Source organism: Bemisia tabaci, chromosome 9 (assembly GCF_918797505.1).
Source record: "Bemisia tabaci chromosome 9, PGI_BMITA_v3".
Classification (NCBI taxonomy): Eukaryota; Metazoa; Arthropoda; class Insecta; order Hemiptera; family Aleyrodidae; genus Bemisia; species Bemisia tabaci.
The window spans coordinates 35,106,185-35,129,906 of NC_092801.1; the positions used below are offsets into that span (position 1 = coordinate 35,106,185).

Genomic DNA, 23,722 nt, shown 5'->3' on the forward strand with positions numbered 1-23,722 from the left:
TTTCATAATTTTTTTCTGATATGGGAAATAGTTTAAAAATATATTTGAAAGTGAGAAAATGCACCGCCTAGTGACGTCATCTGGCGGCATTTCCATTTAAACACATGTATTTTAGCAGATTTGATCATTTTTGCTTCTCCAATAATTGTTCAATTCATGAACCAAGGGTATCATCGTATTTAGATCACTCGGTAGTTTCCACTTAAACACGAAATTCATCAAATTTCGGACACCAGCAAATTCTCTATTGTCTGAAAATTTTGGAAAAAATATTCACATTTCCCTGTAAACTCGGTTTTTATCGGAGGAAATCTGGCATCGTCTTAAAGCTCATAAGGCGTTCTTTCTTAGCATGGCAGTGCACCTCCAGGCTGATCGAAACTGACGTCACGTAGACATCCCATTGAACTGATCCAGTTTTTCACCCAGCTCGTTGCACGCATTGAAACCACGGACGGAGAACGAAGTCTTCCGCTCTTTCAGAACAGGTTCTGCTTATTTTTCCCGCTTCCCTTTTTTCTGCTCATCAATTATGCCGACTCCATGCGCGGGCCGACCGACTTTATTTATAGAATATCATTTCATCATCATCGACGGGGAACGGTATGAGTCAAGTTCATGAAAAACGAGTTTTTACGCGAGCCGATGGGACGCGCACAGCGCGAGCGTCAGCAGGATCTGCCGCGAGGTGAGTTGGCCTGGAGTGACGGCGATCTGAATTTTATGGGAATAAAATATTTGAAACGGTGATTCATCTCGCGTGGAAATCCTCCTTCACAACGGAATCACACGTTTGCCCGAGCTTGGTATAGCCTCTCCTGAGAGAAAGGCACGAGAAACAAACGAAAAAGTTGATAAATCGTCATTATTACTATACTGTTCTGCCGTCCTAAGAAACAACACCGTATGAGCCTTCAGCCATTGCCGAATTTCATTTAATATAATATGAATGTTCACTGTTCAGCGAAATCTGCGAATATTTTTCTTCCAATTGTTCAAATAATTTTAACCGTGATCAAAACAAAATTAGAATTTCACGAGGAAATACTCATATCTCTCCTCAAGATTAAACATTTTATCGGATGAAATTTTGTCACTCTCGAATGTTCATACGGGCGTTTTTACTCGGCACGGCAGTAACTGTTGTGCCTACATTTTGAAATACGAGACCACTGTTTTTTACTCATTTCATAAAAAATAGCATGTTCGTCATTCGTCGTCTAAAACAAACACGTAACTTTGCGGATTATCCAGAAATTACAGTTTTTAATTTCAAAGTTCATCCGATTTCATGATGATTGAGGGATTTTAAGAGAGTTTTGGTCGTAAAAGTCTTCTTTCACACTAATTTTTTTATTTAATTTTCTCATCCCTAGTTAAAACATTTACTAATTCGTATGCAAAAACATCATTCGATATTGCTGTAAGTAATGTGGATAGTTCACTTCGTAAAAACCGTAACAGTTATTCACACAGTGGGACGACTTATCTTCTCAATAAATGGAGTTAGAGACGAACAGATTTAGGATTCTTCCTTTGAAATTCAACTTTCCTAGAGCGTTGCTTCCTTTAAAAGTATTAAATATCAAAACTTCAGCTTTCACGTACAAAAGCCTCATATTCTAAAGTTTCAGACGGTAAATCAAACTAGGCACCCGAGCGAGCACGGTCAGGATATCGGCTGCTATGCGACGGTCGTAAGGCGCCTGCATACAATTATACCTACTCGAGGGACGTCCATGCTGCATACACAATATATTGAAGGCGCTTTGATTTTCCCTGCCCGTAAAGCACTACGTTGGGTATGGAAGCTCACCGCTGCGTATTATGGCCACATATGTGGTCTCGCACTTAATCCTGTATGAACATTCCTTATCACTTTCATTTTCCTTCCGATGGAGAATTCGCGAGTGTCTGATTTTCGGTGAACTCATGTTCAAGATGAAACTACTAAGGGAAATGAACACGAGAATAGCCTTCGTTTCTAAAATGAGCAATTATTGGAGGAAATATGACGAAATAACTAAATATTCTGAAATACTTGTGTTTAAATGGAAAATGCCGTCATAACGTCACAAAACTATATCGACGGTGAAACTACCAAACCACGTATCTCGGTTTGCGACGTCGCAGACTTCCTGTCATTCTTTATTTTTTAAATGAAAAACTACTTAACGTCCAGGCTTGAAAATTTCTGTGATTTTTCCTCTTCGTGCGGAGAAAATTCTGTGAAAATTTCAAGGAATGATATTGATTTGGTCCACTTCAAAAAAATAAAATGCGAGCGTAGATTTTTAAACACCGCTAACGAGATACGTGGTTTGGTAGTTTCACCGTCGATATATTTTGTCACTTTTAAATGTATTTTTCCACCATTTCCTATATCTGAAGGAAATTATAAGAAATACTGAATACTTAGCTCAGTAGGCACTCTCACATGAAGTAATAGAATTTGTTCTTGCAAATTCTCCATTCATCTCATACATTTTTAGAAATCCTATATCTTAAGGAAAAAATCAGTTTTACCTTCGCAATAATCGATCGGAAGCTCATGGTAGTCCTTAGGGGTTCCCAGTCTAAGTTTCATCAAATCGTCGGGGGACCAACACTCGAAATCCGATCTCGAACGAAAAGTACTTTCCACCGGTAAACCGCCGACACAGACTGATAATAGAAGAGACAGTTCCCAACCCGGCGGAAAACTGCTCCGGTTGAGTGGTTGCTCTCATTAACCCGCCGTCTTTCAATCGTGTCGATGTATCGATCGATTTTCGATAGATATTTGCACTGGAGATGCTGCATTCCGATGGATCGATTGTCGATAGGTCGGTGGCGCTCTCATTAACCCGTGCTCATTCCGTTTCTGCTGAGGGCGCCTCAGGAATTTCGATTGGTAATTGTTCGCAATATCGCGGCGTTGCCAGTTTTTCGGGGGTAAGCGTTATGTTTTAAAACCACTATTTAAAAAGACGTTTGGTCGAAAACACTAGAGAATGGTGTTGCATATCGACCTCACTATTCGGTGTATATGATCGTAATTTTGGTTCTCTAATCGATGGCATGCACTAAATCTAACTGCAGAAGGAGTTCGTTTACATGAACCTAACTGTAGGAAGAATTCGGTTGAGGGAACAAAACCTTAGGGTTCCCAGAACCGAATATGGCCGATATCAAATATAATACTGCCTTCCTATGACCGAATTTATTTCAATACATCCCTCAAATTAAGTGACTGATGTCACTTGCGTGGCATGGTTACTGGGTGGTATTGCTTCCTAGGGGTATGCTTTTGCGTGCCGACGAGTTTATAAATTAGACGTATGGTTAACACTGCTATAGACATATTGCACTGGAGAACCATATCCTATCTGAATTTTCACCTCAAAAATTCCATATCGTCACCTTCCGGCCAAAGTATCACAAGCGCCATGCGACGTTTAAAAATTTTCGCTGCCATTTTATTTTCTTACAGAGAAATTTTTAGTTGAATCTGTTTGGAAATTTAACTGAATTTTATCGGCAGCATAAAGGAAATCAGTGAAATTTTCGGACAGCTTCATTGAACAAAATCTCTCTGTTAAAAAATAAAATGGTGTAAATAAAGTTTTGAACGTCGCATGGCGCTCCTGATCTTTTGGCCGAAAAATGACAATATTAAAATTTTGAAAAAGTTTTATATAATATGAATAATTATATGTATAAAATGTTGTTTATATTATGAATAATTATATGTATAAAATTTTTCATATACTATGGAAATATTCACCTTGAAATTTTCATACCTCTTTTTTGTAAGTATTTCCGCTGAACAAACTCCTATTGGAAGAAAGACGGACGCGTCGCGGCAATTACACAGCTCACTGAAATGGAATAAGCGATGAGAGAAGGGCAATAAATATTATGAAGCGGTCGCGTGCTGAAGTTGAAGTTCAACCCATCGATCACGACAATATTGAGTGTGACGCAATCTTTCAATATCTATATTTCATCGGTTGAACCTGAAATAAACCGTCCCTCATATCTCACTCCGTAGAGAGGTTAATCATCTCAAAGGGGTCTTAAATGGAGGAATATCAAGCAGAGTTCCGAAAGAGGGGCTACCAAAAGGGGATTGAGGACTTCTACTCATGAAAAGGAACATGTTTTTAAAAAAAAGGCCCTGAATAGCGCTGCAACATTGGCTGCAAAAGTGCGGAGTGGAGACCTCCCATCCTCAAAATTTTGTCCTTTTAAACCTTTAATATTTTGACTTAAGTTTAGGGGGGGGGGAGGTGGGGTGATCGCCTCCAAAAAAACTCGCAGTCAGAGATAGATTCTCGATTTAGTTTCTAAAAATATGACCGTTGCTCCTACGCAATCGTCCGTATAAGGAAGTGTTGAACCCCCGAAAGTAAACGTTTCCACCTGTCGCCAAAAAGTCAGTGGAGGGTCTGTCTCTTGTCTTTGGAAAAAGCACAGTGTGCCATAAAAAATATGTTTTAGAGTAAATAATTGACTTTAACGTTAGCTTGATTGGACCGCGTTCAGCAGAAAGGAACTAAACCACATAAGCCATTGCCAAAATTAACTTGACAATTGGGGACACTGATTTGTGGGAGGACTGATTCCGATGGCGATTTGGAGTCGCAGAGCGCTCCAGTGCGCTGAGGTAGCGGCTTGATATGTTAAAGTTTTTACAAGAGAACGTTTGAGCGGATCCTTTGAATATTTTTAGAAATTTGCTTCGCACCATGCAAAAAATTCACTGAAATTCGCATACAAATTCGCACAACCTTTTCATGTAAAAATGTAAATTGGTCAATTAAAGAGCTTGATGCAAAAACGGCTTTTTTCGCCCCCCCTCTGGAAGTTCCTCAGACTTTGTCTATTGATTACTCATACTTGAGCGCTTCTTTTCCCAAATTTTCAGACCCCCAAAAAATTTTGGGGGGGAGCTAGGGAGGGTGGAAGTCAAAACCTGTGAACCTCGATATCTCTCGAACGAAGAAAGATATTGAGGTCCAGTTTGGACGAAAATTCGTCTAAAATTGCATACTTTAAGATTCTAGAGGTCGAAATCCCGATATCACATTTTTAAGTCAACATATGTGCTTTTTTCCAGTTTTTAGGTCTAGAAAATTTCTTTAAAACGAAAAATTTACAAAGATCTCAATTTTTTATTTGAACCAAAACCGATTTTTTAAATTGTTCGTCTTTTTCCGCATCCAACGAGTGGTTTATTAAGCTGGGGAACCAAACGGTTCCGGAGTTATGATCGATTGAAGTTTCCGCTCAACGCGCGCCGACCGATTTTCGCGCGCAAAAAAGTCGGATTTGACTGTTATTAGATCAGATTGAATGTTCAAACTGCACAAAATGCATTATTAGGGACTCTTGAGGGTCGCTGAGTTCAGAAATTACAGATACTCCCAAAAAATTCACGTTTTTAAAATTACAGCTCCGTACAGGACCACTGAGCGGTCGGTCGGCGCTCAGTGGGCCTCTAAAATAGCGCTACGGAGCTGTAATTTTAAAAACGTGAATTTTTTGGGAGTATCTGTAATTTCTGAACTCAGCGACCCTCAAGAGTCCCTAATAATGCATTTTGTGCAGTTTGAACATTCAATCTGATCTAATAACAGTCAAATCCGACTTTTTTGCGCGCGAAAATCGGTCGGCGCGCGTTGAGCGGAAACTTCAATCGATCATAACTCCGGAACCGTTTGGTTCCCCAGCTTAATGGACCACTCGTTGGATGCGGAAAAAGACGAACAATTTAAAAAACCGGTTTTGGTTCAAATAAAAAATTGAGATCTTTGTAAATTTTTCGTTTTAAAGAAATTTTCTAGACCTAAAAACTGGAAAAAAGCACATATGTTGACTTAAAAATGTGATATCGGGATTTCGACCTTTAGAATCTTAAAGTATGCAATTTTAGACGAATTTTCGTCCAAACCGGACCTCGATATTTTTCTTCGTTCGAGAGATATCGAGGTTCACAGGTTTTAACTTCCACCCTCCCTAGCTCCCCCCCAAAATTTTTTGGGGGTCTGAAAATTTGGGAATAGAAGCGCTCAAGTATGAGTAAGCAATAGACAAAGTCTGAAGAACTTCCAGAGGGGGGGCGAAAAAAGCCGTTTTTGCATCAAGCTCTTTGGCAATAGCTGATGTGGCTTGGTTTCTTTCTGCTGAATGCAGTCTGATTAAGTGTCGCCTTCTTAACTTATCCCAAGTCTATCCTCGTTTTTTTTCGTGGTTCATCTAAATTAGGTTAGAAAATTTTTTAAGTAAACAGCGGGATTTCGAAAACACGGAAAAATGAAATTGCTGACTTAACAATTTTGCAGTAAAAAAAAGTGTCCGACTTGTTTCAGTATTGATTTTAGCATAAAAAAATGCTAGTTTGACCACCTCCGAGGTTAGGTCAGCTTTTCACTATTGTACATTTGAGACGTGTCCAAATATTTTTTAACAATTGGACCGCGTTTAGCAGAAAGGAACCAAGCCACATCAGTTGTTGCCAAATTTAACTTGATAATTTTATTTTATACAAGGGAGCGTTTGCCGTTTGTGCGGTTTTCTTTGAAAATTTTAAGAAACTTGCTTCGTACTACGTAGAAAATTCGCCGAAATTTGAACACAAACTCGCACAACTGTTTTCATGCAAAAAATCAGTTATTGCCCAATTAAATTCGGCAATATAGCTGATGTGGCTTGGTTATTCCTTTCTGCTTAGCGCGGTCCAATTTAAATGTTAATTCAGCAATCCATTTTTTCCCATGAATTTGTGAGTTCACTGGAAAAAAAAACACATGGGATCTAGAGTCCAGACTCTTGAAAACATTGACAAGAAAAAATACTCTTGATTCAATAAGATTTAAACTTAAATCAAAAGGAAATCCGCTCAAATTAAGATGCTTGGTTCTTGATTTAAGCTAGATTCTGATTGAATCAAGAGTATTTTTTCTTGTCGATGTTTTTAAGAGTCTGGACTCTAGATCCAATGTGTTTTTTTTTCCAGTGATCCATTTTTTTCCACGCATTGTGCGTTAGGGCTTTCTTCGGCAACATGACAGATTTTCCGACACTCCGTCCGTCAGAATATTCTGGCGCTGTTTGACGATCGGGACGCGCGTCCGATCGCGTCGGGACTTGGAGGAAAGCGCAGCGCGGCGGCGGCGGTGTAATTACGGTTTTTATACGGTAATCACCTTACTGTCGATTGCGGCTCGCGTCTCAGTGCCAACTTGGGAATCCGCGAACTCATTACTTGATTAATCTCCAGCCGATACGACTTACGAGGGAGCCTATCCTTCAACACTCCTCGCATTCGCATAAACAGAGACAAACGTCCCGTAATCCCACTCTACCATCCGCTACAGGGTGTTCACGCGCACTCTCAGTTCCTGCGACACTCGGCGAACTGATAATGGAGATGTTGCATGTGTGAGGAATTTGCGATTTGACTGTTGATTCTTACGTAAAAGTTCGCGAGAAACACGATGGTGCCACTGGTTTTCCCTGAAATCAACTCCAAAGCTCAAAAAAAGCTCTCAAGTCGAGGTCAAAATGGAGGGGATATCCCACGTTATTCTGAGAGTCCACCTCTACACCAAGACAAACTCTCCATGCAAATATAGGGAGCAAATACATTGACAAGGCTGCCACTTTATTTGGGGACTCTAAAACTGAAAACACGGCATCACTGCTAATGTATTTGCTCCCCATCTTTGCATGAAGAGTTTGTCTCGATGTAGAGGTGGACTCTCAGGATAGCGTGGGATATCGCCTCCAATTTGGCCTCAACTTGAGAGCTTTTTTCGAGCTTGGGAGATGATTTCAGAGAAAACCAGTGGCCCCATCGTGTTTCTTGCAAACTTTTACAAAAGAATCAACAGTCAAATTGCAAATTCCTCATACTTGCAACATCTTAATTGAAATTGAATGACACAGTTATATACAAGGAAGACAAAAGGGATATGGAGGGATCCTATTGGTGGAAGCGGATGATTGCAATTGACAAAGAAGGTAGGTAATAGACTAACTAACGGCAACCCACGACAGATCCTACAGTAAGGACATTGTTTTCTCCCTCAGTCTTTAGGGACCAACTATTTCGACCAATAGGATTGCTCCACACTTTCTATGTTTTCATAGTCTATAGCTTTGTCTATCGATCTCAGCAATCAGCCCGCTGCAACTTACTCAGAAATTGCGATTGCGGATGTCCTGCTGGGAAAGGCGATCTGAAGAAAAAATATCGATAGCTAAAGTGCGGAATCACGTATCTCCATCGCGGTGTTTCAAAATCTCCGCTTCTACGGTTTATATTTTCGAAAGGGAACAAGTCAACTTTACAACTTGAAATTTTTAAAGAATACTCAGCTAACAGAGAGGAAAAATCAAGCAAGCTTTCAAGAAATCACGTTGACTAGTTTTCGAAGAAAAAAATAAAGTGTGACTGGAAGTCTACAACGTTGCAAATGAAGATGCGTGGTTTCGCGATTAAGCCATCGATATGGGAAAGCGTTTGGACCGCGTTAAGCAAAACGGAACACATCAGCTGTTGCCAAATTAAAGCGGGCAATTTAATTTTTTACATGAGAACGGTTGTGCGAATTTTTGTGCAAATTTCAGTGAATTTTCTCCATAATACAAAGCAAATTCCCTAAAATTTTCAAAGGAATCTGCGTAGACGTTCTCTCGCAAAAAATGAAATCTCCCGGTTAAATTTGGTAATAGCTGATGTGGCTTGGTTCCTTTCTGTTTAACGCAGTCAAATGGACCACTAGACAAGGCATGAATTCAAACATTCTAATACATGTTTCTTAACCAGAATTTCACGTAGAGCACGATTCGCGCAACGAAAATTACTGAAACCAACTCCTTACGAAGATATTAACCTTTTTATTTCATATTGGTTACGCGGATTTTGAACTGCCCGCTCACAAGAAACTCAAAGCACTACGTGAGTCAAATCAGGCACTACAACGGTTTCAGCAAGCCTCTCAATCGAGCAATGTTCATTCTCCCTCCATGTGTTGTTCAAACTATAAGCAATTTGCTATAACTGAGCCAAAGCGTCAAGATTGAGGTCGCCAGATTTTTATATCGCAAGAGACTGTCATGATAACTTTTAGCTCGCGATGTGAATCACGCAGAACATTGAGTTTTTATGAGCGGGTGGTTTGAATTGACACATCAGGAATCATTGAATATCTTGGTTAGGAGTTGATTTCGGTAATTTTTGTTGTGCGTATCGTGTTCTACGTGAAATTTTGGTCAAGAAACATGTATCAGAATGCTGAAATTCGTACCTTGTCTAGTGGTCCATTGCTCATTTGAGAAACGAAGGATATTCTCGTGTTCATTTCCCTTGGTAGTTTCATCTTGAACATGAGTTCACCAAAAATTAGACACCTGCGAATTCTCCATCGGAAGGAAAATGAAAGTGATAAGGAATGTTCATACAGGATCAAGTGCGAGACCACATATGGCCATAATGCGCCACGGTGAGCTTCCATACCAAGCGTAGTGCTTTCCAGGCAGGGAAAATCAAAGCGCCTTCGATAAATTGTGTATGCAGCATGGACGTCCCTTGAGTACGTATAATTGTATCCAGGCGCCTTACGACTGTCGCATATCAGCCGATATCCTGACCGTGCACGCACGGGTGTCTGGTTTTATTTACCGTCTGAAACTTTAGAATATGAAGCTTTTGTACGTGCACGGAGAAAAACTTCGTGCGTGGGACCCGAAGTTGAGGTCATATGGATCTCTGAAGTTTTCGGAGCACGTATCTAAAAACTTGAGGTCCGGCTGCCGGAGTTCGGGTTAGACATCTGTAGTACTTCGATACATACCGAAAGGTTCCGGTCACACATCTGAAGTACTTTGGTACTACCGAGGTGCCTCGATGTCTGACCCGAACTTCGGCAGCTAGACCTCAAGTTTTTAGATACTTGACCCGAAGACTTCAGAGATCCATATGACCTCATTTTCGGGTCCCACGCACGAAGTTTTTTTCTCCGAGTGAAAGCTGAAGTTTCGATTTTTAATACTTTTGAGGGGAGCAACGCTCTAGCTGCGTATCGTGTTCTACGTGAAATTTTGGTCAAGAAACATGTATCAGAATGCTGAAATTCGTACCTTGCGTAGTGGTCCATTGCTCATTTGAGAAACGAAGGATATTCTCGTGTTCATTTCCCTTAGTAGTTTCATCTTAAACATGAATTCACCGAAAATCAGACACCTGCGAATTCTCCATTGGAAGGAAAATGAAAGTGATAAGGGATGTTCATAAAGGATTAAAGGCAAGACTACATATGACCATAATACGCCACGGTGAGCTTCCGTACCCAGCGATAGTGCTTTCCGGGCAGAGAAAACCAAAGCGCCTTCAATATATTGTGTATGCAGCATGGACGTCCCTTGAGTACGTATAGTTGTATCCAAGCGCCTTACGACCATCGCATAGCAACCGAGATCCTGACCTCGCGCGCTCGGGTGCCTGGTTTCATTTACCGTCTGAAACTTTAGAATATGAAGCTTTTGTATGTGCACGCGGTCTATTTAGTCTCTGTCTGATAAGAGTATCGATAGTCGAATTTAGAAACTACGTATCTCTATTAAGAAGGTTTTAAATCCCTATCTTACCAGTGCTTCAGTTTATATACTAGTAATACGATACAAAATTGATAACAACAGCAGGCAACTATTCGCGCTTCTGTGCGTTGTGGTGTGGTATCGTCCGCAATTGAAGGCGATCCACTGGAGATTCCCTGAATGCTGATTTTATGTTCCTCTGCCAATAAGTCAGTGTCATGTAACGTCTCAGGGGGATTATCGATGGCCAAAGTGCGAAATCACGTATCACGAGACCTTTCAAAGAGCTCACGAGAAGGAAAAACCGGAAGCAACATCAGGGTCTCGACAAAATTTTACACTGCCGTCGTACGGGAATTGCAAGTTTCAAGACCTTCATACTGGAACAAGAAACTGGAACACTGGAAAAGAAAACACATTGGATCTAGAGTCCAGACTCTTGAAAACATTGACAAGAAAAAATACTCTTGATTCAATCAGATTTTTGCTTAAATCAAAAGGAAATCCGCTCAAATTAAGAAGCTTGGTTCTTGTCTTGATTTAACCAAAAATCCGATTGAATCAAGATTTTTTTTTCTTGTCGATGTTTTTAAGAGTCTGGACTCTAGATCCAATGTATTTTTTTTCAGTGAATCCTGAAAGTCACATCCCAATTTTAACTAGATAATATCGTCGATGTTGAGATTGAATTTTCCAACAAGTAGGCAACTGTTATACGATACGATACATGCAAGGAGGGTAGTAAAATTAGATTTGCTCTACCACGTGCCACATACTGGTGATTAAGGCCAGTTTGGTAAGAATACGCTGATGTTAGTCATCGGCTATGCCGAGGAACAGACTAAAATGATGGGGCAAAATCACCATCGTGCACAGAATCTGTGACTTCGCACATTCTCTTTTTTCTTCGTTTGTTCGAATTCGATTGTGCACTGGTTGGTTTTTTACTCTTCTGACTGGGCAAACCTGGACAACGTTGACTGTTATGAATTGCCCGCAGACGTGGAGAACTTAAAAGAGCACTGGAAAAAAAAAACACATTGGATCTAGAGTCCAGACTCTTAAAAACATCGACAAGAAAAAGTACTCTTGATTCAATCAGATTTTTGCTTAAATCAAGAACCAAGCCCCTTAATATAAGCGGAATTCCTTTTGATTTTAGAAAAAATCTGATTGAATCAAGAGTATTTTTTCTTGTCAATGTTTTCAAGAGTCTGGACTCTAGATCCAATGTGTGTTTTTTTTTCCAGTGTAATTATGATGATGGCTCTTTAGCATGGGCTTTTGAAAAAGTTCAAGAAATCAAACGGGACCCGACTGCGTGAAGAGATTCGGTACATAAAATCGGCCAATGCACTTTCATTCGAAAAAGTTGTTGAAATTGCGACAAAATTCCACACTGGAAAAAAAAAACACATTGGATTTAGAGTCCAGACTATTAAACACATCGACAAGTAAAAATACTCTTGATTCAATCGGATTTTTGCTTAAATCAAGAACCAAGCCTCTTAATTTGAGCGGAATTCCTTTTGATTTTAGCAAACATCTAATTGAATCAAAAGTATTCATTCTTGTCAATGTTTTCAAGAGTTAGGACTCTAGATCCAATGTTTTTTTCCCCCAATTAGCGTTGTTACAAACTACGCATATTGCACGATAAGGAATAGATTTCAGACTTTTTTGACCGTGCCCAAGTGATTTTCGTGCAGTTTGACGTGTGAAGAGAATATTTATTTGGCTGTATCTCTTGTGTGCAACAGACTCACAGCGGCAGGATTAGTAATATTTCTATATTTGATTGGTTGTGCCTGTGTTTCGTAGGCACCCAGTGGAAACATGATTCTGCGAGAATGGAGTATTTGATGATTTCGTCGTTTTGTCAGCGATTTGTCGAGCGCCTTGATCCCTTTAACGACCATTAGTTGCTGGTTGTTATGTTAATTTTATTGATCAACGCTTAATTAGCACCTGGCATTGATCACCCGAGGGGAAAGGAGGCTTTTCTTTCGATTAGGTTTTTTTTACTACCGGAATTTGTCTAGCCTTCTACCGCATGGGTTATTACCCAGATTACTGGTTGATCCACTTTTTTACGTAAAGACAAATCAAAGTCAAACACTGTTAATTGCATTAATTATTATGCTTTCCAGGTTAATTCACTTTGGGTAAAATCTTGATGAACACGGCATTCTGCATGATATTATATTAGCTGTATTAAACATCATTTTTGTCAATGTTGAATTTCTATTAGCTTTACAAATTTTCTGTAGATTGTTTGGGTTTCTTGTTGAAATAAATATTCAATCCCTTTTTGTCACGAAATACTTGTGCCCGTCCGAGAGAAAAGGCATTAAGGACCGAACAACTCAAACTTTAACAAGTCGAAAATGTGAATTAAAGTACTACATAGTGGACAGAGAATTATCGTTTTTTTGTTGGTTGGAACTGAATGAGTTTCGATTTGATGAGGTAAAATTGTTCAAGCCTAGATGTATTAAAGATATCAGCTTTTTTGCGGAGTCTGCGTTGAAGACGAATTGAAGTTTCGGGACTTAAACGTAAAAATCATTTGATCTCACCCAAAACCATTTGAATTTTCATCTTTGATAACGTTTCATTTTCAGCTCCTCGCCAATACGGTCGTTTTTTCGAGGGAATACCACCGTGCTAAGGATGAACGCCGTATTAACTTTCGGACGTTGCCAATTTTCTTCTAAAAATCACAAATTTTCTGGGAAATTTGTTAGTAAGTATATTTCCTCTAAATATTTAAAAAATTTTGTTCGTAATTTGATCTGAAGTTTCTGAAAATTTCAATGAAGCAAATTCATAATTTTCCACAAAACGACGTATTTTCTGAGGGTAAATTTGCAACATTCGAATGCTGCCGTGCTAAGAAAAATCGCCATGTTGGCATTCAAATGTTGCAAAATTTCTTCTTTAAAAGTAAATGTTTTTGAAGAAAGTTATGAATATTTTCCTTTGAAATTTTCAGAATTTTTAAATCAAATTACGAACAAAAATTTGCGGGAAAGTGGATGAGAAATATTCACAAATTTTCCTGAAAATGCGTGCTTTGTCGAAGAACATGTGCACGTGAAGCAAGTGTATCAAATTTGACAACGTCTGATGGCTCATACGGCATTCTTACCTTGCACGGCAAAATGTTCAATACGGTGTTTTCCCTTAGCACGGCAGAATAGTGTTTAAAATTTTTGAGGAAGCTTATCAAAGACTTTTCTTCAAAGGTGGATCCAGAAATTTGGCAACACCGGATTTCCTCAATTTAAACCTATGCTAAATAATCGATTCTTGTCGGAGCATCTTGCCTCTCCAAAGATCGATACATTTACATAGATTTAAATGGAGAAAAGACAACGTTGCCACTTTGCTGGATCCGTCAACGCTTTTCTCACATATCGACGGTGTAAGTCGGCAAACACATTACTCGTTTGCGGTGTCTGAAAATCTCTGCCTCTACGTTATTTTTTTAAAGGAGAACAAATTGACATAATTCCTTGGTGTTTTTGCAGAATTTTCTTCGCACAGAGAAGAATAATCACGGCAGTTTTAAAGAATTGCCTTTGAGTAGTTTTCCGTTCAAAAAATTTAGTATGACAGGAAGTCTGCGACGTCGCAAACCGAGTTATGTGATTGCCGACTTACACCGTCGATATAAATGTTCAACCAAGGGAAATTCGGCAACATTCTAATGCTCTTACGGCGCTTTTCCTGAGCATTACAGAGTGTGTCCGTAATTGGGAAGAAGCAATTTCCTCTTTTTTTCCAATAAATCGCCGCTTCTGCAATGCGCATACCTCTCGATAAAACGCCTAATTTGTGCGCAGGCGTCAAGGTCGCCGCGGAGTACAGAGCTCGAATAGGGAAAATGTATGCACATACCGCCGTATTTTTGCCTCGTTGCAAAAATAGCTCCGCTTTTTCCTAGTCAGCCGCTAGCGACTTTTACGATCAGACGCCGCCAAACTGGGTCACTGTTCCTTTGCGGCATGCGCCTCGACGGACTGACAAATCACGCTCTCAGGGGGAAAAAAATCTCGGTTATGCCGTTCTTTCCTAGACAGAGGAACGTGTCCCATTCAATGATTGCAAAGTTTACTGAAATAATTCAATTTTTTCAAGAACATAATTGAGGAGCTTTCCAGAAAAAGGGCACATAGCAAAAAATCGCGTTTGAATAAAAAGGAATTTGAAGTTTCCATCAACACTCTATGGCCACTGACTGTGGCCTACGTTCTGGATCGGCAGTCCAAGCTGCGATGAAAGTTACAACCGGTGGCCAAAAAGTAATGATGGAAACTTAACATGCATTTCTCTCACACGCAATTTTTTGCTATGTGCCCTTTTTCCGGAAAGCTCCTCAATTATATATCGACGGTGTAAGTCGGCAATCACATAACTCGATTTGCGACGTCGCAGACTTCCTATAGTACTTTATTCTTTAAACGGAAAACTACTCATCGGCAATTCTTTAAAACTGCAGTGATTTTTCTTCTCTATGCGAAGAAAATTTTGCAAAAACTTCAAGAAATGATGTCAATTTGTTTTCCTTTAAAAAAATAACATAGAGGCGGAGATTTTCAGACATCGCAAACGAGCTATGTGATTGCCGACTTACACCGTCGATATATCGAATATGAAAGTGCGGAACCGCGTACCTCCGTTTTCGACGTTGCAGACTTCCGGTCTTACTTTATTTTCTCTCTTGACAATTAGTCAACGTAATTTTTTTTTACCACTTTGGCCATCGAGTGTAAGAACGGTATTATTCCATATCAGCCGCCCTGTCAAAACGGTCCCACGAGACTCCAATCAGCCCCCACATGGGGATTTCACAGGGACTTGTAAGCAGATGAATCCCACGGTTAAAATTGGCAACAACTGATGTCACTTGGTTCCCATATGAGACATTGCCCAAATTAGGTGCATCGGACATGATGAATTGCCCTTCAATTTTTAATTCTGTTTAACTCCGCAGTTCCGTTTCGGTTTAACTCATCAGTTCTGATTAACACTGCAATAGTTTTTAAACCTGTTCCATCTTCCAGTATTGGCACGGCAAGGTTGAGTTTAGATTCAGTTTCACATTCAAAATAATTTGGGAAAACTCCCATCAAGCGTGACATCAGTCAGTGTCAGATTTTGTCCCTACTCACTATCCGAGGGCTCAAAGCCCCCCCCCCCCCCACCCACTGCAAACACCCTGTTTATCGATACTTTTCCATTAGGTTTAAATGGAAGATTAATCGATATATCGCAAAGTACACCCCGCTACTGCTAGAGGCCTCACAAAATTTCAAGTCTCTGTATAAATTTGTTCAAAAGTAAAAGGGACAGTGACGATTCTTAAAAATTGGCAACACTGTTTTTTCTCTATTTAAAAGTAGTTAAAACAATCGATTATTAGTGAGGCAGCGGCTAGCTTGCCTCACCAGAACAGATATTTTAAATGGATGAAAATTGAGGAAAAACAGTTTTGCTGACTTTCAAAATTGTCTTTACGGGGGTATTGGTGGTGAGAAACTTTTGGATCACCCTGTATGAATGAAGTATGGATTTATCAAAAAATATCAGCATGCGCCTTTGTCTGGACTGCATTTTGGAATAATGAGCTCCTATTTCTAGCTTGTCTCTAGAAGTACCTATCTACATAGGGAAGCTAATGACACGTATTTTGTTTCTACAATTAGTTTGAAATAGTGGTTCATCGTTAGAATAAGTGAAACTAGTTTATAATCGAAACGTTATAAAAATTGAATTCGAGAGAATCCCGATGTGCAAGATATTGCACGACTATTGTATCCGCTCACTGGAGCGATACTGTACACTGATAGTCACGACTGGAATATTAAGTTACGGCGATGATTAAGTATCCCTTCAACAGTGTTGTCACATCGACAGCAGCACAAAAAGTTTATTTTGATGAATGCTTGTCTGGAATTCGTATTGGAAACCAATTTGAAGTTCGTGGTGGCAAATCTATAAAGATTTGAAGGCAACTCTGCAACCAGGCAGAGAATTTTTAAAAAAAATGGTCAAAAATATTAAAAATATTTCTACGATAGTTAAAGTGAGGACAGCACTGACTGTGCACAACATAACCACATTGTTTACGACGATGACAATTTTCTGGTAAAATATACTATTTTTTCAAAGTAAACAAGTAGTTAGTGGCGCAAGTTCGGCACCGCGGCGCATTGTATAAGCCGTTGCACCAGCCATTCATCACTTAACTGACGTCGTTTAGGTACTATCGGCATATCATTACAACGAAATACGCTGTTAATTAGGCTATCGCCTGCAAATCTCTCTCTGTTCTCGCTGCTGTGCCGGTAAAGTTCTGTTTACACTAGCCGGTCACTCCTCTTTCCACGCCTTAAACCTTAAGGCAAAAACAACAGCTAAACGGTCTGGTCACGCTTATTATTCAATACCTGTATGCGGTAAGAGGATATTAATAGGCAAGGCGTTGGATAATGCCACACAATGGACCACTAGATAGGGAGATCCAAGGTAAGCAAATTGCAGGTGTTTTTTTCAGCAACTGATCGAGATTTAGGCAGCCAACACTGTCAGAAAGTTCCCATGGGAATATTGCACGGGTCCCCATGAGAAACCATTGGGCATTGACCCACTTTCCTGTGAAAACCCTAAGGGAGCCACCTACATGGGAGCTCTGAGGGTTTCCTTAAGTCACTTCGACTACCCCATGGGTTTCTGTCGGTCTTTTCATTCATGTATTAGGGACCCGCCTCGATAGCCAAATGGGTCCCAAGTATACACGTGTGTACCAAACTACCATGCTAAGGAAGAGCGCCGTATGATGAACCTTCAGCAGCCGGATTGTTGAAACTTTAACTGGCTATGTCGGCACGATAAGACAAGACATAGCCCTATCTGCGCTATGTAATATATAAATTTTTGATTCTTGTCGTGCCGACATAAATTTCAACAATCAAGCTGCAGGCGATGCCAAAATCCTTTCGATGTAACTCAAGATTGTTTTCCTTCCCATCGACGGAGATGACAAAATTTTGTAGATTATTCGTTTTTCCCATCTCACGAAGTCCAGGCGATCTATTTTTAGCCGCCGAGTATTAAAACCTACAGATTTTTTGCTAGAAAATAAAATTTATTATATATGGCTTGAAATTTTGATGAAGTAGTTGAACTTAGCATAGAAAAATAAGATAAAAATCCAATACATAAAAACGAGTTGTTTTTTCTCTTAAAAATTGAATACGACTTGAAATTTCGAAGGTCGCAAGTTGAAGTATGTGTTCTCGGAGTTTAGTCATCGATAGGTCGACGCCTGGAGGACGAAGAATAACGTCGAATAATTCGCGATCCCTAACAACTTTCTTGTAATCGACGTTACGCAGCGCTTTGCGCATAGCTCGGGCAGGAAAATGCAAAACGCCTTCAATTTTGTGAATATGCAACTCGGACATCTCTGGAACACGAATAGTTGCATCAATGCGTTGGAATCGACGATACATCACGAGCATCGGTTGATGTACCGAATAAAGGCACTTCGATGTGTTCTCGTGTGACCAATGGTGATTTTATCCATCCCTCTTCTCTCTTTTTTCTTTACTTTTTTTCCAATCGGAAGAGAAATGCTTAAATTCGTACCGTGTGAACAGTGTCTAGTGGTCCATTGACTTTGTGATTGAAATCAGTTGGTGGATTACTGATTTAGTAGCAAAGATTTTGCGAATCTGATGTTACAGAAACGGAGACGCGCGCTTGATGTGGTCCGATCCGACGCAGACCGGAGGCAAGGTTATTGGTTAACGCGGGGCCAGTTTTTTGGCACTCCGCGTAAGGTCGCAGCAGAAAGTTCATCTGTTATTGAAACACCGCGCCGTGCAAGAACAACACTGCCGTGCTGAAGAAGAACGCCATATGAGCCTTCAGGCGTCGCTAAGTTTCCTTTGATAAGATAAGAATTTCCACGGTAATTTGTAAATATTTTCCCTTCAATTTTTCAGAGAATTTTATTCGCCATCAGATCTAAATCATCTTGAAATATCAAGAGAAAATATTCGTAGCTCTCCTTAAAAATAAACATTTTATTGAAGGAAGTTTGGCAACGTTCGAGTATTTGTGCGGCGTTTTTTTTCTTTTTACCAGGACAGAGCAGTTTTCTTGATCACGGGACCAGCTATGAGGACACTGTTGTCAATTAAACTCTAAAATAATAAATTGTCCCGAGAAAAGTTTAGCCCTTGTTATGAAAGTGCCCAACGAGCTAAAGTCAGGAGAGTACTCTCATGGAGAAAGGATGGACGACGTCACTTGGTGGAGATTGAATGGGCCGAAAGGGCAGCCAACCTTCCCAAAGTAACGTGTGAATGATGAATTGGACGGAGTTAAACAGAAAGGAACCAAGCCACATCGGGATCGAACCGAGAAAAAGAGGTTTACACTTTGGCTCCTGCATAAGACTCAATGTAAAAAATTAACTTCCAAGTTCAATTTCTGCAAAATTTGCTCCAACAAAAACTTTGAATTTTTGGCGATAGATAGTAGGGCAGTGGTTGAGTTCAAAACCACTCATAACTCAATTTTTTCCAAAATGTGGGTTGGTTCCTTTCTGCTTAACTCAGTCCAGTTAAACCCATGTTTCAGATGCTTTTTCTAAGCCCTCGTGAACGAATGTTGATTTTAAGAGGAAAATAAAATCCCTAACTGGGGACGAGAAAAGTTATTCATTCGAAATCAAAGGTTGCGGCTGCCCTTTTGGGCTCTGAATTATTCGCAGAGACATGAATCCTGATGGGTTTTTGGAATCACACGCATGTCCATTATAACCCAAGCATGCTACTTTGGAGCTCTTAGTATTTTTTCTTACAATTTTCCTGATATTAGGAATAAGTAACAAAAGGGTTTTAAAATGAGCATTTTACTGCTTTAAGACGTCAAAAACGGTCATTCTTCATTTCATCAGGTGTATTTTGGCAAAATTGATCATTCTGAACTTGAATCCTTCATTTCAATTTAAAATTCGGATCTTTCCATTTAATTTTTTCAATTTAAGAATCGCTGATATCCTCGTGATCTGTGAAAGTCGTAGAGTTCGAAAAAGATCTCCTCCCCCCCCGCCCCGCCTTTCAGAAAAGGAACCCTTAATTCAAATTTGACAAAGAGCAGCATGGCCAACCATGCACATCACGGTTTTCCCAGAATGTGGATACCTTGATTTAAGTTCCATTCTTCGGCTCGTCACCTTCCGGCCAAAGTATCACAAACGCCATGCGACGTTTCAAAATTTCCGCCGCCATTTCATTTTTTACAGAGAAATTATCGGTTGAATCTGCTTGAAGATTTCACCGAAGTTTATTGTTAGCAGAAAGAAAATTCAGTGAAATTATAGAACAGCTTCGTTGAAAAATTTCTCTGTGAAAAAATAAAATAGAGGTGGAAATTTTGAAACGTCACATGACGCTTGTGATACTTTGACCGGAGGTTGACGGACTGTACACCTTTGCTCTCCACCTCCTCCAACCCCCCGGAAAAATCTTCCCAACCCCCTTTTTTTGAAGGAATTTTATTTAAATCTAACGTAACTTCTACAAGTATTTCCTTGTATCCATCTGCATGGTTTAAAACTAAAACCAAACGATTTGCATTAAATTTACAGGGTAACGTTAGATAATACGATGATTATCTAAAAAAAAAACAGGAATTGTAAAAATCTTTGCCTTCTTTTTTAGAGATATTAATAAAGAAGGCAGAAAATTTTGCAATTCCTCACTGGAAGAAAAAACACATTGGATCTAGAGTCCAGACTCTTAAAAACATCGACAAGAAAAAGTACTCTTGATTCAATCAGAATCTAGCTTAAATCAAGAACCAAGCCTCTTCATTTAAGCGGATTTTGTTTTGATTCAAGCAAAAATCCGATTGAATCAAGAGTATTTTTCTTGTCAATGTTTTCAAGAGTCTGGACTCTAGATCCAATGTGTTTTTTTTTTCCAGTGCTCTCAAAATCTCAAGATATATTATTCGTGACAAACCTGAAAAAAGGAATTCCTTGGGCGCTGAAAATCCACACAACTAGCACTAACACATGAGATCCACACTTAAAAACACTGAAATCCGATGAGGATCGCGGTACCGGAAATTCCTACACCAATCAACTACGCGGGGGTGGCTAATCAGACTCGATGTAGCGGGGGCGGGAAACTCATGATAGGGTGAATCGTGCGGGTGGTTCGCGAGTGATAGTGCGCGACGCGGTTACTATGGCAACGGGATGCTGATGCTGATGCTTGGAAAGCGCGAGGAAGACTGTGTTCATGTGTGCTGACGAAGCCGCCGGACGCCAAGGTTGGGCGTCTCAAAGCGCCGCGCGCGGTGCTGACCGCGATCATAGGAGAGGGAGGGGGGCTAGCGTCGCTTCGTCTGATGTGTGGAGTAGTCGGATGCAGGATGCAAGTGCATTCGAGGTGCCTGGATGATCTGGGGGTGGACTGGACCAACAGAACGATAGGTTTTGCAATTAGGGGGTACCATTTCCGGCGTACCTATTTGTAAAGATACATTTCGGTGGTGAGAGTGCACTGGAAAAAGAATTTGAATGGCATATATTTTCGTGATCTACGACCCGTGATCGGTGCTTTCCACAAGGTCTCGGGTCAGGGTCCGACATCATGGGAGAATGCAATAGTGTACACTAAAAACCACATTGGATCTAGAGTCCAGACTCTTAAAAACATTGACAAGAAAAAAGACTCTTGATTCAATCAGATTTAAGCTTAAATCAAAAGGAGATCCGCTCAAATTGAGAGGCTTGGTTCTTGATTTAAGCTTAACTCTGATTGAATCAAGAGTATATATTTTCTTGTCGATGTTTTTAGGAGTCTGGACTCTAGATCAAATGTATTTTTTTCCAGTGTGCAGAAATGCGTACCTTGATTTTTGACAGTTTTGAGTTAGCTGCATAAACGTGTGAAGATGTCGTCTATCTGCCAGCAAGAGACTATGCTTGGAAAAAATCGGGAAGTCACCTAAAATTGTAGAACTTTTTTCACGTTTCTCGGGCTTAAATGCAGAAATGCGTACTTCAGAATTGTAAAACACTGGGAAAAAAACACATTGGATCTAGAGTCCAGACTCTTGAAAACATTGACAAGAAAAAATACTCTTGGGTCAATCAGATTTTTGCTTAAATCAAAAGGGAATCCGCTCCAATTAACAAGCTTGGCTCTTGATTTAAGCAAAAATCCGATTGAATCAAGAGTATTTTTTCTTGTCGATGTTTTTAAGAGTCTGGACTCTAGATCCAATGTGTTTTTTCTTCCAGTGAGGAATTGCAAAATTTTCTGCCTTCTTTTTTAATATCTCTAAAAGAGAAGGCAAAGATTTTTACAATTCCTGTTTTTTTTTAGATAATCATCGTATTATCTAACGTTACCCTGTAAATTTAATGCAAATCGTTTGGTTTTAGTTTTAAACCATGTAGATGGATACAAGGAAATACTTGTAGAAGTTACGTTAGATTTAAATAAAATTCCTTCAAAAAAGGGGGGAAGATTTTTCCGGGGGGTTGGAGGAGGTGGAGAGCAAAGGTGTACAGTCAACCTCCGGTCAAAGTATCACAAGCGTCATGTGACGTTTCAAAATTTGAAACGTCACATCAACGTCACAATCAAGAGTATTTTTTCTTGTCGATGTTTTCAAGAGTCTGGACTCTAGATCCAATGTGTTTTTTCCAGTGAATAATATAGAAAATCCAGGAAAATTTTAACGAATTCCGTGCATTTGCTTTAATTATAGTGGATGAAACCTTAACGGAAATCCTGGGACACTGCAACCAAGAAATGCCCTTCCTGCACCCAGTGCTTCAATTACATGGATCCTCATGGTGGAGAGAGAGTTTGAACTCTCATTTTGATGCTTTAAAATTCCATTTTTTCAGTGAGTTTAACCCTTGAGTTAGGAAACAGTAAAGAATTGGTTTGAAATGGCATAACATGCAAGATATTCCGCAATATTTGTTTAGAATTTCATTGATAAAATGAGGGGCTTAGTGGACAAGGCGCATAAATGGAATTTTTGCTATTTTGAGATATAACTTTTAGAAGTTTCGAAATTAACTGGATCCTTTAGGCGAAGGGAAAGCTCAAATTGATCTTTTGATGCTTAAATTTTGGAATTTGGGAGCGAATTTTTCGCAGAATATGCAAAGACTTACCTGTTTTACTTAAAATCATTAATGTTTCAATTTTTTTCAAAAGCTGCACTCATGCCCTTTGTCTTCCGCGCCCCTCGTATGTCTATAGGGAAACTAATAAGTAAAAAAAAAATGAAGATAGAAGGAGGATCAATACGATCATGGATAGAACGGTAAGAAAACGTAGTTTCTTCATCCAGTACATCAACCGACGTACTCCATGTATCATCGATGCTAACGCCTTGATGTAACTATTCGTGTTCCAAAGATGTCAGGGTTGCATATTCCGAAATTGAAGGCGTTTTCGGATTCCTTGCCCTGGCTATGCGCAAGGTGTGATTTGAGAAAGTAATCTTTTTTTTTTCTTTCTTTTTGAAATTTTTTACAATTTTCTTTTGGGTTGTCCGACTGTTTCGTAACAATTTCAAGCCGTACATAAATGGATTTTATTTTCCCCCAAGAATTAATGCAATTCAATAATTGGTGACAAAAAAAGACCTCTTCGAATTCTAGGGATATAAAAAATGAACGATCTCCAAAAATATGTCATCGTCGTCCAAGGCCCAGAAATCGAGGAGTAAATCGATGATATTATTTGACAAACGTCGAGTAGCTAATAGAAACGGAAATATCAGTTCCTATTTGCAAAATGTACCTGATCCAAATTTTTTCTTGGATGGAGAATAGTAGCAGATAGGAGTATAGCCAACCAGGATCTTTAATTTTCTGTATTAAAGAAAATTTTAAACTGTTTTCTACAACAGGAAAAAATTAAAGGGAAAACTGGAGAAGGATCAAAACGAAAATCATGGGACGCGCAAGAACAAAACGAGGTACCTTTATTCAGTAAGGCAACCGACGCACATTATGTATTACATCGATGCCAGCGACCTGACGCAACTATTCGTGTTCCAGAGATGTCCGAGTTGCATATTC

The 23,722-nt window shown here is 39.6% G+C and overlaps 1 protein-coding gene across 3 annotated transcripts in view; it reads right to left on the minus strand.

Annotated features, from left to right (window-relative positions):
- Positions 1-20,924, minus strand: part of osy (ABC transporter oskyddad) — a 118,882-nt gene extending 97,958 nt beyond the window's left edge. The window contains exon 1 of one of the 3 annotated variants that reach the window (XM_019050063.2): positions 20,628-20,924. Coding sequence is in view for 1 of the 3 variants with exons in the window: in XM_072304776.1 (XP_072160877.1) it covers positions 2,527-2,587 (61 nt within the window). In the remaining 2 variants the exon portion in view is untranslated. Of the gene's footprint in view, positions 1-2,526; positions 2,636-20,627 lie in introns of those variants that run through there. The other 2 variants (XM_019050064.2, XM_072304776.1) reach the window with 2 other exon arrangements.
- Between the last annotated feature and the right edge of the window lie 2,798 nt (positions 20,925-23,722).